General features: G+C 35.2%; 1 protein-coding gene across 1 annotated transcript in view; it reads left to right on the plus strand.

The window, feature by feature from the left end:
- The window catches only part of LOC150086500 (dynein axonemal heavy chain 3-like), a 544,757-nt gene that overhangs the window by 211,231 nt on the left and 319,518 nt on the right, over nt 1-14,008 (plus strand). Inside the window, exons 37-41 of the mRNA XM_090372184.1 lie at nt 118-349; nt 3,541-3,671; nt 6,999-7,130; nt 7,446-7,712; nt 11,544-11,828. Coding sequence (XP_090228310.1) covers nt 118-349; nt 3,541-3,671; nt 6,999-7,130; nt 7,446-7,712; nt 11,544-11,828 — 1,047 coding nt within the window. The remainder of the gene's footprint in view (nt 1-117; nt 350-3,540; nt 3,672-6,998; nt 7,131-7,445; nt 7,713-11,543; nt 11,829-14,008) is intronic.

Raw genomic sequence — 14,008 nt, forward strand, 5'->3', positions numbered from 1 at the left:
TCATGTTCTCTATAAGTTTTTTGTTTGTGAAATTAAATGCACACACAAATCCACATATATTTATATAAATTAAAGAAAGTAAATTGGCTCTATACTCTTTTAATGAACTTTGTTTAGGTGTATGAAATGATCCTTGTACGCCATGGTCTAATGATTGTTGGTGACCCAATGGGCGGTAAAACATCAGCTTATCAAATTCTAGCTGCAGCTTTAGGTGACATAAATAAGTTAGGAACAGAATGTGGTATGGAAGAATATAAAGTTATATATCGGATCATTAATCCAAAGTCTATTACAATGGGACAGTTATATGGCTGCTTTGATCCTGTTTCTCATGAATGGTCTGACGGTGAGTATGAATGATAATTATATAATATGAAAACTTTTATAAATTTTAAGTTTTTAATTAAGTTTTGTTTTTCTTTTCATTAGAAATATTGAATATTACCAAAAAAATGTGTTCAAGTGACTACAGTATTTCTTTAGGGTAATTTTTACTTTGTTTAATACCTTTTGTTTCTTTTTTATTGTTCATTTCATTTCCTAACTGCAGATATTGAAGTCATACCTGAATAATACTACACCAATTGGCAGTTTGGCCACATAAATGCCACATAAATGGAAGTTACGACTCCCGGCATTGGCACCAATATTGTAATTGATAAGAAATAGCGTAACGTATATATCTTGATGTTTGTTTGTTATTTGTTTTTTAGGAGCATTAGCAACTAAGGCCATATTGCTCCGGGATATGCGGTGGTCATTCCCTGACCTTTCCACATGCTCTGTATTTGGTGGTGATGGGCTCGAACCCTCGTCTAATCAAGAAGCGTGTGCTACGCACTGCTGCTCCTTCCCACCTGGCTACGGAGGCACTGTATATATCTTGAACTGATAGCATAAGGTATAACATAAAACTAGATAACGTAATACGAAGCACTGTATTAGGAATCTATTAGCTTAATATAGTATTATCAATTAATCAAAAATATTTATTAATCTTATTAAATTTCATTGTTAATTAAACTGTATTTAAATGGAAATCATGACCCAGACTAGAACTGCGATGTGAAGATCACAGACTAGCGAGAGTACTGTAACTCGGGGAAGAAACAAAGGGGGCAATTCTCCAATGCATCACAGTCTCAAAAAATGTGCGAAATGTGAGATATTTGTTGAACTTTCTAAAACAGGACATGATCTAGCCAAGGAGGATGTCTTGTGTGTGTGTGTGTGTGTGTGTGTGTGTGTGTGTGTGTGTGTGTGTGTGTGTGTGTGTGTGTGTGTGTGTGTGTGTGTGTGTGTGTGTGCGCTAGATATCTGGTGTCAAGAAATTTGGCACCAACTCAGCATTCTGATGGGCATCTATGAGAGCTTGAGGTGTAGGGTAAATGTCCTTGAAGAAATTAATATGAGGGACCCATCAGGCTCTCAGCCACCCAGCTCAATGACAGAGCTCACTCCTGTGCATCAGGCAACACACTGGCAATCTTTAGGGAAGAATGCACTGGTCCCACAGGAGCTAGTTATAAAGTTTCTCCTGGCAGACAAGTATGTCTGCCACAGGAAAAAGTTGATGACGCTGTAGAGCAGATGTCATCTTTTAAGGGCATAAAAGGTGATATTGTTGTACACGTTGGAACTAATGACATTAAGAGTAAGAGATCTGCACATTTACTCAACAAGTACAGGTCAATGATTGAAAAACGTTGCGAGTTAGGGTTGAATGTGAAAGTGTCTGCAATTCTGCCCAGACACAATAGAAGGAAGTATATGATGAGAGCCTTGTCGATCAATTTGGCCTTGGAGATATTATGCAAAGCTCAAGGGTTAGAATTTTTTTCAGCCTGGTCTGTTCTTGTTCACAGGAGAGATTGCTTCTACAGGGATGGGGAACTTTACTGATGCAATCGAGGCAGTATTATGTGGGTCGGAAAACTGCAGGCAGAAGCAAAAGTGATTCTTGCACTTCTTCTATTGGAATGAGCAGCAGCATGCAAAGCAAGGCAATGGAGATTTCCAGGATTGTAGGGAGTCATAGTCAAACAAATAAATACATGGGCTGTGTTAGGGTAACTAACAGTAGAAACAGGTGCATGTATACTTGCATGTACACCAATGCTAGGAGTATAGTTAATAAATTTGATGAGCTTGAAGTGCTAGTCAAGACATCAAAGGCAGATATTGTTGGAATATCAGAGATGTGGTGTCACAGATATAAGCAGTGCAGAATTGGAATTTGGGGAGTACAATGTGTATAGAAAGGACAGACAGGACAGGAAAGGAGAAGGGGTTATGCTGTTAGTTAAGAAACACATAAAATCTAAGGAAGTGCATCCAATTGATGTTGGTGGACAATACAATGTTGAGCCTGTTTGGTGTGACATTAAGCACTGGGAAAGGAAAAATGGGAGTAAGTGTGTGTTATAGGCTTAATGAATCTGATCAGTATAATGAGTAATGCAGAGAAATAGAGTGGGCCAGTAAATCAGAATGTCTTAGAATGGGGGATTTTAACTTTCCAGATATTGACTGAACTTGTGGTTGGTCACTCACACATTAGCAAGGCTTTTTTGGATTTATTGGATGACTGTTTTCTACAGCAGCATGTTTGAGAGGCAACCAGAGGGAGTAATACTCTTGATCTGATTATCAGTAGTGATTATTTGTGCACTAAGAATTTGCAGATAAAGGAACCACTGGGTGACAGTGATCACAATGTACTGATATGGGAATTACTTAAAGATGTAACTACCATCACAGCTAAAGGGAGGGGCTATTGGTTTCGTAAAGGTGCAAAGAAGGGCAACAAGATTAATGAGGGGAATAAAGGGGTACTCTTACCAAGAAAGTCTTAAGTTCTGCAAATTGCATCGCCTGGAGAGTAGACACCTGTGAGGTGATCTGATTGAGGCATATAAAGCCTTGACTGGGTTGAGCACGCTGAATTCTGATGGGATTCTTCTTGCTCAGATTAAGAACCTGAGGGGCCATAGATTCAAATTGAGGAAAGGCAGTTGTAGAATAGATGTGCGGAAATTTGCCTTTATACAGCAGGTGGTTGAATCGTGGAACAGACTTCCATCTTTTGTCACAGAAGTTGATAGCCTAAATAAATTTAAGGCTGAGCTGGACAAGCATTTGGAACGAATGGAGAGGTAGAATGGGAGGGGTTTTTTTTGGCTGATGCTGCATAAGCTTGCTTTCTTGAGCATTGTATGCCTCTACTAATACTAAATTATCCTAATATATGTACTAGTTCACATAAGGTGTTACAAGTAATTTTCTCAAAAAAAAAACTAATAGAGCTAGGCTTGCACTGTTTTTCTAGAAGTTCTTATACATAAACTGAATTTATATTTTATATCAGCAGGAACTTCCAAGCTCTTTCAGATAACAGATGCATGGCACTACTCAAAATTTTAAAATTACACAAGAAGTAAATATAGCTATAAAGTAGCAATTACATATTCCTGATATAAAATTCCTCCAAAAATAAATCATTATAGATGTAATTTTTTAAAATTTTTAATCCTTTAGGTGTTTTGGCAAATACTTTTCGGGAATTTGCAAACAGCACTACTCCAGACAGAAAGTGGCTTCTTTTTGATGGACCAGTTGATGCAGTATGGATTGAAAATATGAATACTGTTCTAGATGACAACAAAAAGGTAAAAGTTTATTAGAGAATTATTATTTATAAAACATTAATGAGATAATCCTTCAGAAATTTTTATACTTAAAACATTAATGCACTAAAGTTGAATTGTTGCATTGTAACTTGTAAGACTGACATATTAGCATTTTAAACTAATTATTAGTTTAAAATGTTTTTTTCTGTACTTGTAGTTATAATTTTCTGTTTTTAACTCCAGCTGAGAAATATGCTAAAAATTTTTGGGGTAGATGTTTAATGGTAGCTGATTATATTTTTGATATTTTTTTAAATAACAGTTATTAAAGTTCATTATAACTTAATATTTCAGTTTTTATAAATTATACTTCACATCAACTGTATTGTAATATTACTAGTTAAACTCACTTGCTAATTTATTATAACTTTCTAACCCATGGTTTAGCATTCCTTGATCTAATTCAGTATAAACACTTGGTAATAAATGAAAGTACAGTAGATGCTGTGTTCCTATAAAAATATTTTCATGTAGGTTAAATTTTAACACTAGGCATAGTATATTAGGATATAATAATATACATGTCTAATATAGTGGTAGGAAAAATATTTGTTGACATCAAAGACTTGACTGGCTATATCCTTAATGAGAATATAAGGTTTCATTTTATGACTTCTAATATCAAGGGCCAAATTTCATAAATCAAAACTAAACCTTAAACTTTCGTAAATCAAAAAATGATTCTTAAGAAAACTATCATAATTATGAATATGTTAATCATGATATTTTATTTAAAAATATATAATATTATATAATATTGAATTATATAATATAATATAATATAATATAATATTGAATAATATAATATAATATAATATAATATGAAATTATATAATAGTTTTCTCAAGATTGAATCCTACAATGTAAGAGAATCTTGAAGTAGTCTCAAGGTTGCATTTTACGATATAAGAGAATGTTTTTGCTGACATGCATATTAACATACAGTTCTCACTTGCTAGCAAAGTTAATTTGGGTTGCTCACCATTATTATTATTATTCTTAGCTATATGGTGCAAGGAAGCCTGAGGCTTATGCTGCACCAAGCAAAAAAAAAAAAAATTCTGAATTACCCTGAGAGAGAGAGAGAGAGAGAGAGAGAGAGAGAGAGAGAGAGAGAAGTAGAAGGGAATCACCAAGAAAGAGAAGAATGATGATATCCAGCTCAGGACCCTGGGTGTGCCATGCCCATACTCACCAGATGTGAGCCCCTGGGGGTACCACCTCACTCCTTGCATAGTTGAGTCCAACTCAACTTATCACTCATTTGGAGAAGCTTGAATGGGAATGCTCTCACAGACTGGAGGAATTCTTAAAGGCCTTTTCAGGTGAGGCTCTATTTAGCCAATCTCAGCCAGAGGAGTAGTTCCTCATCATGAGCTATTCCAAGTTTCTCAGCTTGCACAACACATATTTTGGCCTTGAATGTACACTTGTACAGACACAACACACATACACACACACATATATACAACAAAATATGTACATATGTACAAAATCTATTTAAAATCAGTAACTTTTGAAATAAACAATCTCAAAATGCCTCAGGGGAGTGGATGAAGCTTGCTCCTATATACTCCTGTGATCTAACTTTTTATAATTAGGTTTAGTTTTGATTTTTGGGCATTTGACCCTTGACATTATAATTCATAAAATGAAACCTTATATTCTCCTTAATGGTAAGGCCAGTCATGCTTTTAGACTTGCTCAGTATCCCAGTATCCTTTAAATAAAATATTTATTTCTGAAAATCCATATCTTGCAATTGAAATCCTGTCTCTAGGCAAATTAATTCCAAAGATCTTGAAGGCCCAATCAAGTTCTTGAACTGGGCGATCAGGTTTCACTTTCTGCCCTTCCCCCTTCTCCTATCCTCCTTTGACTGTAGTAGGTTGCAAAGTCAACTCCTTTAATTATTGATATTATTAGACTTGGGAGCAGGGAGTTTCTTTTTTTTCACAGCTACATTATAATATTCTAAAATGGGAGTTCTGTGATAAACATAAATTCCATTTAGGTTAAGATTTTTTAAAATAATAATAAAATTTGTTTTATGATTAAGATATTTACTTTTATAATGCATTTAATAATCTATCCAGGGAAAAAAATTCTGAATTAAAATTTCTCCTGACATTCATGTTATAGGCTACTAAACTGGGAAATATAAATTGGAGATGTTTTAGGTGTTTTATTTAAGCTTTTCTTTTACCAAATTGTTACAGTTATATTTATAGTGGCCTAAAACAGAAAAAAAAATGTAGTGAGAAAAATGATGTGCTACTATAAGCTTTAAATCTTGATGTACAAAAATCAACCTGCATGTGATCACTTAGTTCACAAAAAAAAAAATAAATAAATAATTGTTACCATTATGAAAATGGTATTTTAATTTTATAAAGGATATTGTATTATTTATTGAGAAAAAAATTAGCATATAGCATTCATGTCTGTCCACATTATAAAATGTTAAATACTGCAAATGTAAATGTGATGATATGATCTTTTATATTATGAACATTTAAAATTTTTTTTATAATTTTAACAATTATGGCCATGGTTATCTTAATTTAGATTTAGGTTTATGTTTATTTTTTAATTTAGAATAATTATTAACCAAAAAAAATTCAATGATATATATATATATATATATATATAGATTATATGGAAATATCATAAATTTATAAATGTTAAAGTGTAACCATCTTCTTGTAGGACTGCTTACATTAAAAAATGATTCTTAAGAATCATTTTTTAAAACTATCATAATTATGAATATGTTAATCATTTTATTTTATTTTAAAAAAATACATATTTGTGTTGATTCATTGAAAAACATTAAACTCCCACATACTAATGTGGATATGATCTTCTCCCCATATAGAGGGCTTGGAATGGATGCCTTCTGCACATGTTATCCTGATGAGCATTCTGTTTCATAAAATTTTCCCATTTTGAGCCCTGCCCAGATGCTCGATTGTGTTTAGAAAAAATATCCATTTGCAAATAGATCACACAGGTTTTATAGAGAGCATCTATGCAAATAAGTTTTATAGGAAGTATCAATTAATGAAAACTTTAGATTTATAAGTTTTCATTAATAGACAGATTTCACATTTCAGATATGTGAAATGTGATTAATCAAATTTCTCACCTTTGAAATGAGAGTAATTCAATTCTGTTGATAACTTAATCATATACATTTTAATCCTAAATAGTTAACTACAAAATGCTAAATAGTTAACTACAAAATCCTGAATTAATAACTACAAAACTTTTATAATGCAAATTTTGATTTTTTTTATATATTAGTTATGTCTTATGAGTGGAGAAATTATCCAGATGAGTTCTCAAATGAATATGATATTTGAACCTGCAGATCTAGAACAAGCCTCACCAGCAACAGTATCACGTTGTGGAATGATTTATATGGAGCCTTATGAGGTGAATATATATCCCAAAATTAACTCAACTAGCTGTTTCCAGAAATTAATAAAAAATACTTATCATACTGTGTATATTGATTTTTATTAGTCTTCAAAGTAGCATCAATACACAATGTAAACATAGTATATATTTTCATAATTTTTAGTAATTTTGATATTGTTTTATAGTCACTTATTGTTATGGTGCTATGATTTGTTTAGTTGGTTTTTGATTTATCGTTTTTATTTATTTCAAAAATGTCTTTTCTTTTGACTTGCTTATTTCTGTGTATTATTTTAATAAACCTTTTTAATGAACTTGTTAATTTTTTAGCTTGGATGGAGACCTATTAAAAATTCTTACATGAATACTGTCCCAGATGCTTTGGATCCTGACCAAAAGAAGATTCTCAATGACCTCTTTGAATGGCTTGTCCCACCTACACTCACCTTTATAAAGTTTGAATGCCACCGTTTCTTAGTCACATCTGACTTACATTTGGCATTTTGTTTAATTAGACTTTACAATAGCTTATTGCTTGATATGGTGGAAGAGAAACAAAGTGGTGAAGTTAGAGATGAAGCAATTTTAATATCAGAGGTAGGTCACTATCAAATTTAACTAAGATATATCAGTGGCATCTTTTATTTTATTAATTTATCATTTAGCACTGATAGTGACTGACTCTATCTGGTATGGAGTGGATGTTTTCTCATTTTTTAGCCTTTTTACAAAAATGTAAATTATCTTATGAAATTGCTGTGTATATGTGTCTGTCTGGATGTTGTTCTGTCTCACTAATAATTCTTGTGTTTATACGCCAATTCAAACCAAATTTGAAGAGATACATTTGTACCTATGAAGAGATATTAGGGTGTCCTAACAGCAACTTTTTTTTTTTGATCTGGAATCTTGAAATTAGATGTTACAGTCGTTTCAGTACCCTAATTTAGAAGTGCCATATGTTTAAAACTTGCATTCACAGCCCAGTCCAAACTAAAATTACAGTGAATAAGAAGGGATCCTGAGGTAGGGTAATCTGTTGTCAGGGAGGATGTTTTTATTTCTTTCTGAATTATGGAAACAACACTAACAGAAGTTCCATTATTCACCATGTTGAAAGAAGTGGAATGCGAGCTCCTTTAGTTCTAATTAGAAATTCTTGTTTTTAATGGTAATGTTTGTAGCTTAAATAATACAAAAAGCTGTAGAAACCTGTAATGTATCTTGGGTTAGGGAACATGAAAACTGATAGAAATTAAAAGAAAATTAAACATTTTAAATATGTAGCTTAGCATAGACTACATAATGTCTTTGCAGATTATACATGCTGAACTGCAGCAGTAGGAAATACAGAGATTTTATTTATATATATATATACAGTGAGATAGATATATATGAATACCAAATAAGATAACCATTTCGCATTTATGCCATTGACAGACATATTCTTAATAAATGGGCAACTAATACACCAAAATGAGTAAATGCATGTCTACAGTCTGATATAAAGTTTTCTGAGCAGTGTTGCTCCCAGAGGCTCACATCTGGTGAGTACGGGCTTGGCACGCCCAGGGTCCTGAGCTGGATATCATCATTCCCTCTTTTTTGGTGATTCCCTTCTACTTCTGACTCTCTCTCTCTCTCTCACAGGGTAACTTGGAATTTTTCATGGCTGGTGCGGCATAAGCCTCAGGCTTACTTGCACTATGTGGCTAGTAATAATAATAATAATAATAATAATAATAATAATAATAATAATAATAATAAGACAGCCCATGGTGTTTTTTAAATTATATACAGGAATTTTGCCAGCAGGGACAAGGAAGTGATTCTCTCATTATTATTATTATTGTTGTTGCTCTTATATTATTTCTCCCTGATTCGGGGATTCCATTCCATGATGGGTACTGCTACCAAGTACACAGGTTGGCTGTAATGTCTGGTGTTACTGTTGGTTGATGAAATCTCTGACTATCCTACATGTGTTCAGGATTGTGACTTTCGGGAGTTCCTTGTAGGTGTTCGCTGGGAGACCTATTACTGCTAGGCTGCTATGTAGAGTCTTTGGCACCATACCAGTGGTTGAAACAATGATCGGGATGGTTGATACTTCTTGCATATATCACATCTCCTTGACTTCATGTCTCAGGTTCGTGCACTTCCTAATTTTTCCTTCATGGGTTTTCTGGACATTGCTAGTGGTGGGCACTGCTGTGTCAATCAGGTAGCCTTTTCCATCTTGTCTACAAGGGTTATGTCCAGTCTGTTGTGCAGGATGGTCTTATCCGTTATTATGGCGCAGTCCCAATACAGCTTGTGGGTTTGGGTCTCTAGTACTGCCTGGGGTTCATACTTGTAATAGGTACACTTTCTTTGGTCAACTGGTATTTCCTTGCTAGCTTCTGATGTATTATCATGGCTACTTGGTCATGTCTATGAGTGTACTCAGTCTGGGTGATCACCTTGCAACCTGCAGTGATGTATTGGATCGTTTTTGAGGCCAGGTGGCATCGTCAACATGTGTCATCTGACATTCTGGGCTCCTTTTTTGCGATGTATTTTCTATAGTTTCTGGTGTTGATTACCTGGTCTTGGATGGCCAGCATGAATCCTTCGGTCTCGGGGAAGAGCCTCCCGCTTGTGAGCCATGCATTGGAAGCAATGTTATCGATATGATCTTGATGGAAGTCATTGTAGTGTCTTCTTTGTCCATCTTTCTAACTTTGTTTCTTGTGCTGTCTTGTTCCTCGCATATGTTGAGTTGGGTATACTACTTATCTATCTTCCTTATGGCCTGGTGGAGTGGTGCTGTGTTGTTCTCCAAGTAATCCTTCAGGTTAACTATCACTGTTTTCTGTTGCTCTGTCAGGTCTATCAGGCCCCTTACTCCCTCTTTCCGAACTATTGTTAGTCTCTCCACTGCTGACTTCAGGTGGTGTTGGCGGCTCTTAGTCATCATTGTCCTTATCTTTCGCATGTTATCTTCTAGCTCGGTGTTAGTCCAATCAATGACCCCGAAGGTGTATGTTAATACTGGAGCTGCATAGGTGTTTATGGCTTTAACTGTGTTCCCTCCATTCAATTTTGCTTTCAGCAGACTCCTGAGTCTCTGATGATATTTTTCGGTCAGGCATTTCTTGATTTCCTTGTGCTCTAACTGCTGAGCCTGCATCATCCCTAGGTATTTGTAGGTCTCTCCTTCTGTCATAGCTTTGATTTCTTTACCAGTCAGCAGCTGGTAGTTTCGGCCAACTAATTTTCTCTGGTGCAGTGTGTGGGTCTTGCATTTGTCTAGACCAAATTCCATCCTGATGTTCTTGCTGAATTCTTCGGTGATCCGGAGTAGTTGCTGGAGTTGCTTCTTGGTTGCCGCATAGAGCTTGATGTCATCCATATACATCAGGTGGGTGAGGGTGTACAAGTTCTTTCTTCCTTCTTTGAGATTATATCCATACTTTCTGCCCAAAAAAAAATTTCTGAATTACCGTGAGAGAACAAGAGTGAGAAGTAGAAGGGAAATCCAAGAAAGAAAAAGAATGATAATATCCAGCTCAGGACAGTGCCATGATTTGGCCACACCTACTGCATTTAGGTCTGGAAACCACATTTTAAAAAAGGATTTGGACATGTTGGACAGAGGAGGGCAACCAGATTTGTAAATGATACAAAAGAGCACTCTTACCACGAAAGACTTCAGTTCTGCAAATTTCAGTGCTTGGAAACTGGGCACCCGTAAGGAGACATTATTGAAGTGTTTAAGGCTATAAATCTATTGAATGAACAAAATTTAGATGGCTTCCTTAACTCCTTTTTGGACAACACATATAAGGGGATGTAAACTTAAATTGAAAATGGATGGCGGCAGGATAAATGTGTTAAAATTTTCTTTCAGCTTGGGAGTAATTGTTAGAATAAACTGCCATCTGGTGTTGTGGAAGTGGGTAGTGTGAATAAATTTGAGGTAAAATTCGACAGATTACTAGAGAAGATGGACAGGTGAGGTAGATAGGTTTTTTTTTTTTTTTTTTTGGCTGATCCTGTATAAGCAAGCTTATGGCTGATTTTGGCTGATCCTGTAAGCAAGCTTATACAGGATCAGCCAAAAAAAAAAAAAAAAAGGATCAATCTTTGTCACTAATAGCACTAATACTACACAAGGACAGAGAACATTTCCGACACATCTCTCTCTCTCTCTCTCTGTGCCAATGCTGCATAAGCTTTCTTTTTTGCATCATTTTACTAATAATAATATTAAAAACTGTCATGTGACATATGGAATTAGTAAAGAAGATAATTAAGGAGCCACACCATTGGCTAGCTAAAATTCCACCCTCTTTTTATTTTATGATTCTTCTTTTCTGATTTTAAAATTTTATGTATATTAAAAAGTTCAGTATTTAATATAAACTATTCAATCTTATTTTTCAGATAACAGCTGGACTTCAAACTCTTTTCCTCTTTGCAGTGGTATGGACTATTGGTGCAACAATAAATAACATTAGCAGGATAAAATTTGATGAGTATTATAGAGAACTTCTGAATAGTACAATTGAAGACCATCCTAAACCAAAAACATTTCGTCTAAACAAAAATCAACTTTTTCCTGAAAAAGGGACAGTTTATGATTTCATGTATAACACAAAGAAAGGTGATTGGGTAAAATGGCTTGATACAATAGATAAAACAGAAACTACTTTACCAAAAGAAGCACGTGTAAGTATTATGTATTAATATTGATTAAAAACTTATAACAATATCTTAGTAACCTCATTAATTCTCAGACATTCTTTATGCTGTAATAACAACAATAAATAATAAAAGGTACAGACGTTTCCTTAGCCAGTGCCTCTGTGCTTCTTAAAACCTTAGAGAAAGCTTTAGTGAGCATCTTATTGCTGAAAGAAGAATTTCAGCACCTTAATAGCATAATGTATATCCCAAACTTGATAGCATAAGGTTTACCTTTAAATTAGATAGCATAATAGTTAGCACTATTAGAAATCTGTTAGCTTAGTATAGTATTATTGATTAATCAGTAAAATTTATTACTCTTATTAAATTTCATTGTTAATTAAATTGTACTTAAACAGAATCATGACCCAGACTATAGCAGCAAAGCACTGTGCACAAAGTAGCATGAGTGCTGTGGCTCATTGGAGAACTGAAGAGTGCAATTCTCTAACACATCACAGTCTAAAAAAAATGTGCGTAATGTGAAATGTTTGCAGATCTTTCTGGAACACGACGTGATCTGACCAAGGAGGATGTCTTTGTGTGTGCTAGGTGCAGAGATTGTGAAGAAATCAGGTACCAACTCAGCATTCTGATGGGCAACTATGAAAGTTTGAGGTGTGGGATATAGATGCTCTAGAAGAAATTAATATGAGGAACCATCAAGCTCTCAGTTGCCCAACTCAATGCCAAAGCTCACTCCTGTGTCTCAGGCAACACAGCTACAATCGCCAAGGCAGAATGTGCTGGCCTCACAGGAGCTAGTTATTGATGGTGACTCAATTGTAAGGGAGACAGGGAATATATTATGCAAAAAGGATAGGTGGAACAGGACCAGGGTATGTCTGCCAGGGGCAAAAGTTGATGATGTTGTAGGGCAGATATCATATTTTAAGGGGCACAAAAGGTGATATTGTTATACACGTTGGCACTAATGACCTTAAGAATAAGAGATCTGCAGATTTATTTAGAGTCAATGTTGAAAAAAAATCACGAGTTAGGGTTAAATTTGAAAGTGTCTGCAATTTTTCCGAGACACAATAGGAGAGATTATGTGATGAGAGCCTTGTCAATCAATTTGGCCCTGGAGAGATTGTTCAAGGTTCATGGGGTAGAATTTTTTTCAGCATGGTTTGTGTTTGCTAACAGGATTGTTTCTACAAGGATGGGATACACTTAGATAGAAAAGGTGCAAGAATATTTGCTGATGCTATCGAGGCAGTGTTAGATGGGTCGAAAAATTGCTAGCTTGGTGGGAGATTCTCAGACTAAAAGATTAACAGTAGCCGCAGGCAGAGGCGAAAGTGATTCCTGCACTGCTTCTGTTGTAATGAGCACCAGTCTAGAGAACAAGTTGCTGGGAATTTCAAGAGCTGCTGGGAGTCATCATGGAACAAGTAAATACATGGTCTGTGTTAGACTAACTAAGAGTAGGAACAGGTGCATGTATACTTGTATGTACACCAATGCTAGAAGTATAGTAAATAAATTTGATGAATTTGAAGTGCTGGTCAAGACATCAAAGGCAGATATTGTTGGGATATCAGAGACATGGTTTCACACAGATATATAAGCAGTGCAGAATTGGAATTTGGGGAGTACAATGTGTACAGATGGGATAGGCAGAGTAGAAAGAGAGAAGAGGTTATGCTGTTAGTTAAGAAATACATAAAATCTAATGAAGTGCATCCAGTTGACATGGGTGGACAGTGCAGTGTTGAGTCAGTTTGGTGTGACATAAACACTGGGAAAGGGAAAATGAGAGTAGGTGTGTGTTATAGGTCTAATGACCCTGATGAGTACAGCGAACAATTGTGCAGCGAAATAGAGTGGGCCAGTAAATCAGAATGTCTTGTAATGGGGGATATTAACTTTCCAGATATTGACTGGAAATTGTGGGTGGGTCACTTGCACACTAGCAAGACTTTCGTGGATTTATCGGAGGACTGTTTTCCACAGCTACATGTTCGAGGGGCAACCAGAGGGAGTAATACACTTGATCTTTTTATCAGCCATGATTATTCATGTATTAAGAATTTGCAGATAAAGGAACCACTAGGTGACAGTGATCACAGTGTACTGATGTGGGATTTACTTAAAGATATAACTACTATCAAGAGACGCTTCTTGATTAGACCAGGATTTGAGCCCGTGACCGCCAA

The sequence above is a fragment of the Mastigoproctus giganteus genome, chromosome 4, assembly GCF_048544385.1.
Source record: "Mastigoproctus giganteus isolate SK-2022 chromosome 4, ASM4854438v1, whole genome shotgun sequence".
Lineage (NCBI taxonomy): Eukaryota > Metazoa > Arthropoda > Arachnida > Uropygi > Thelyphonidae > Mastigoproctus > Mastigoproctus giganteus.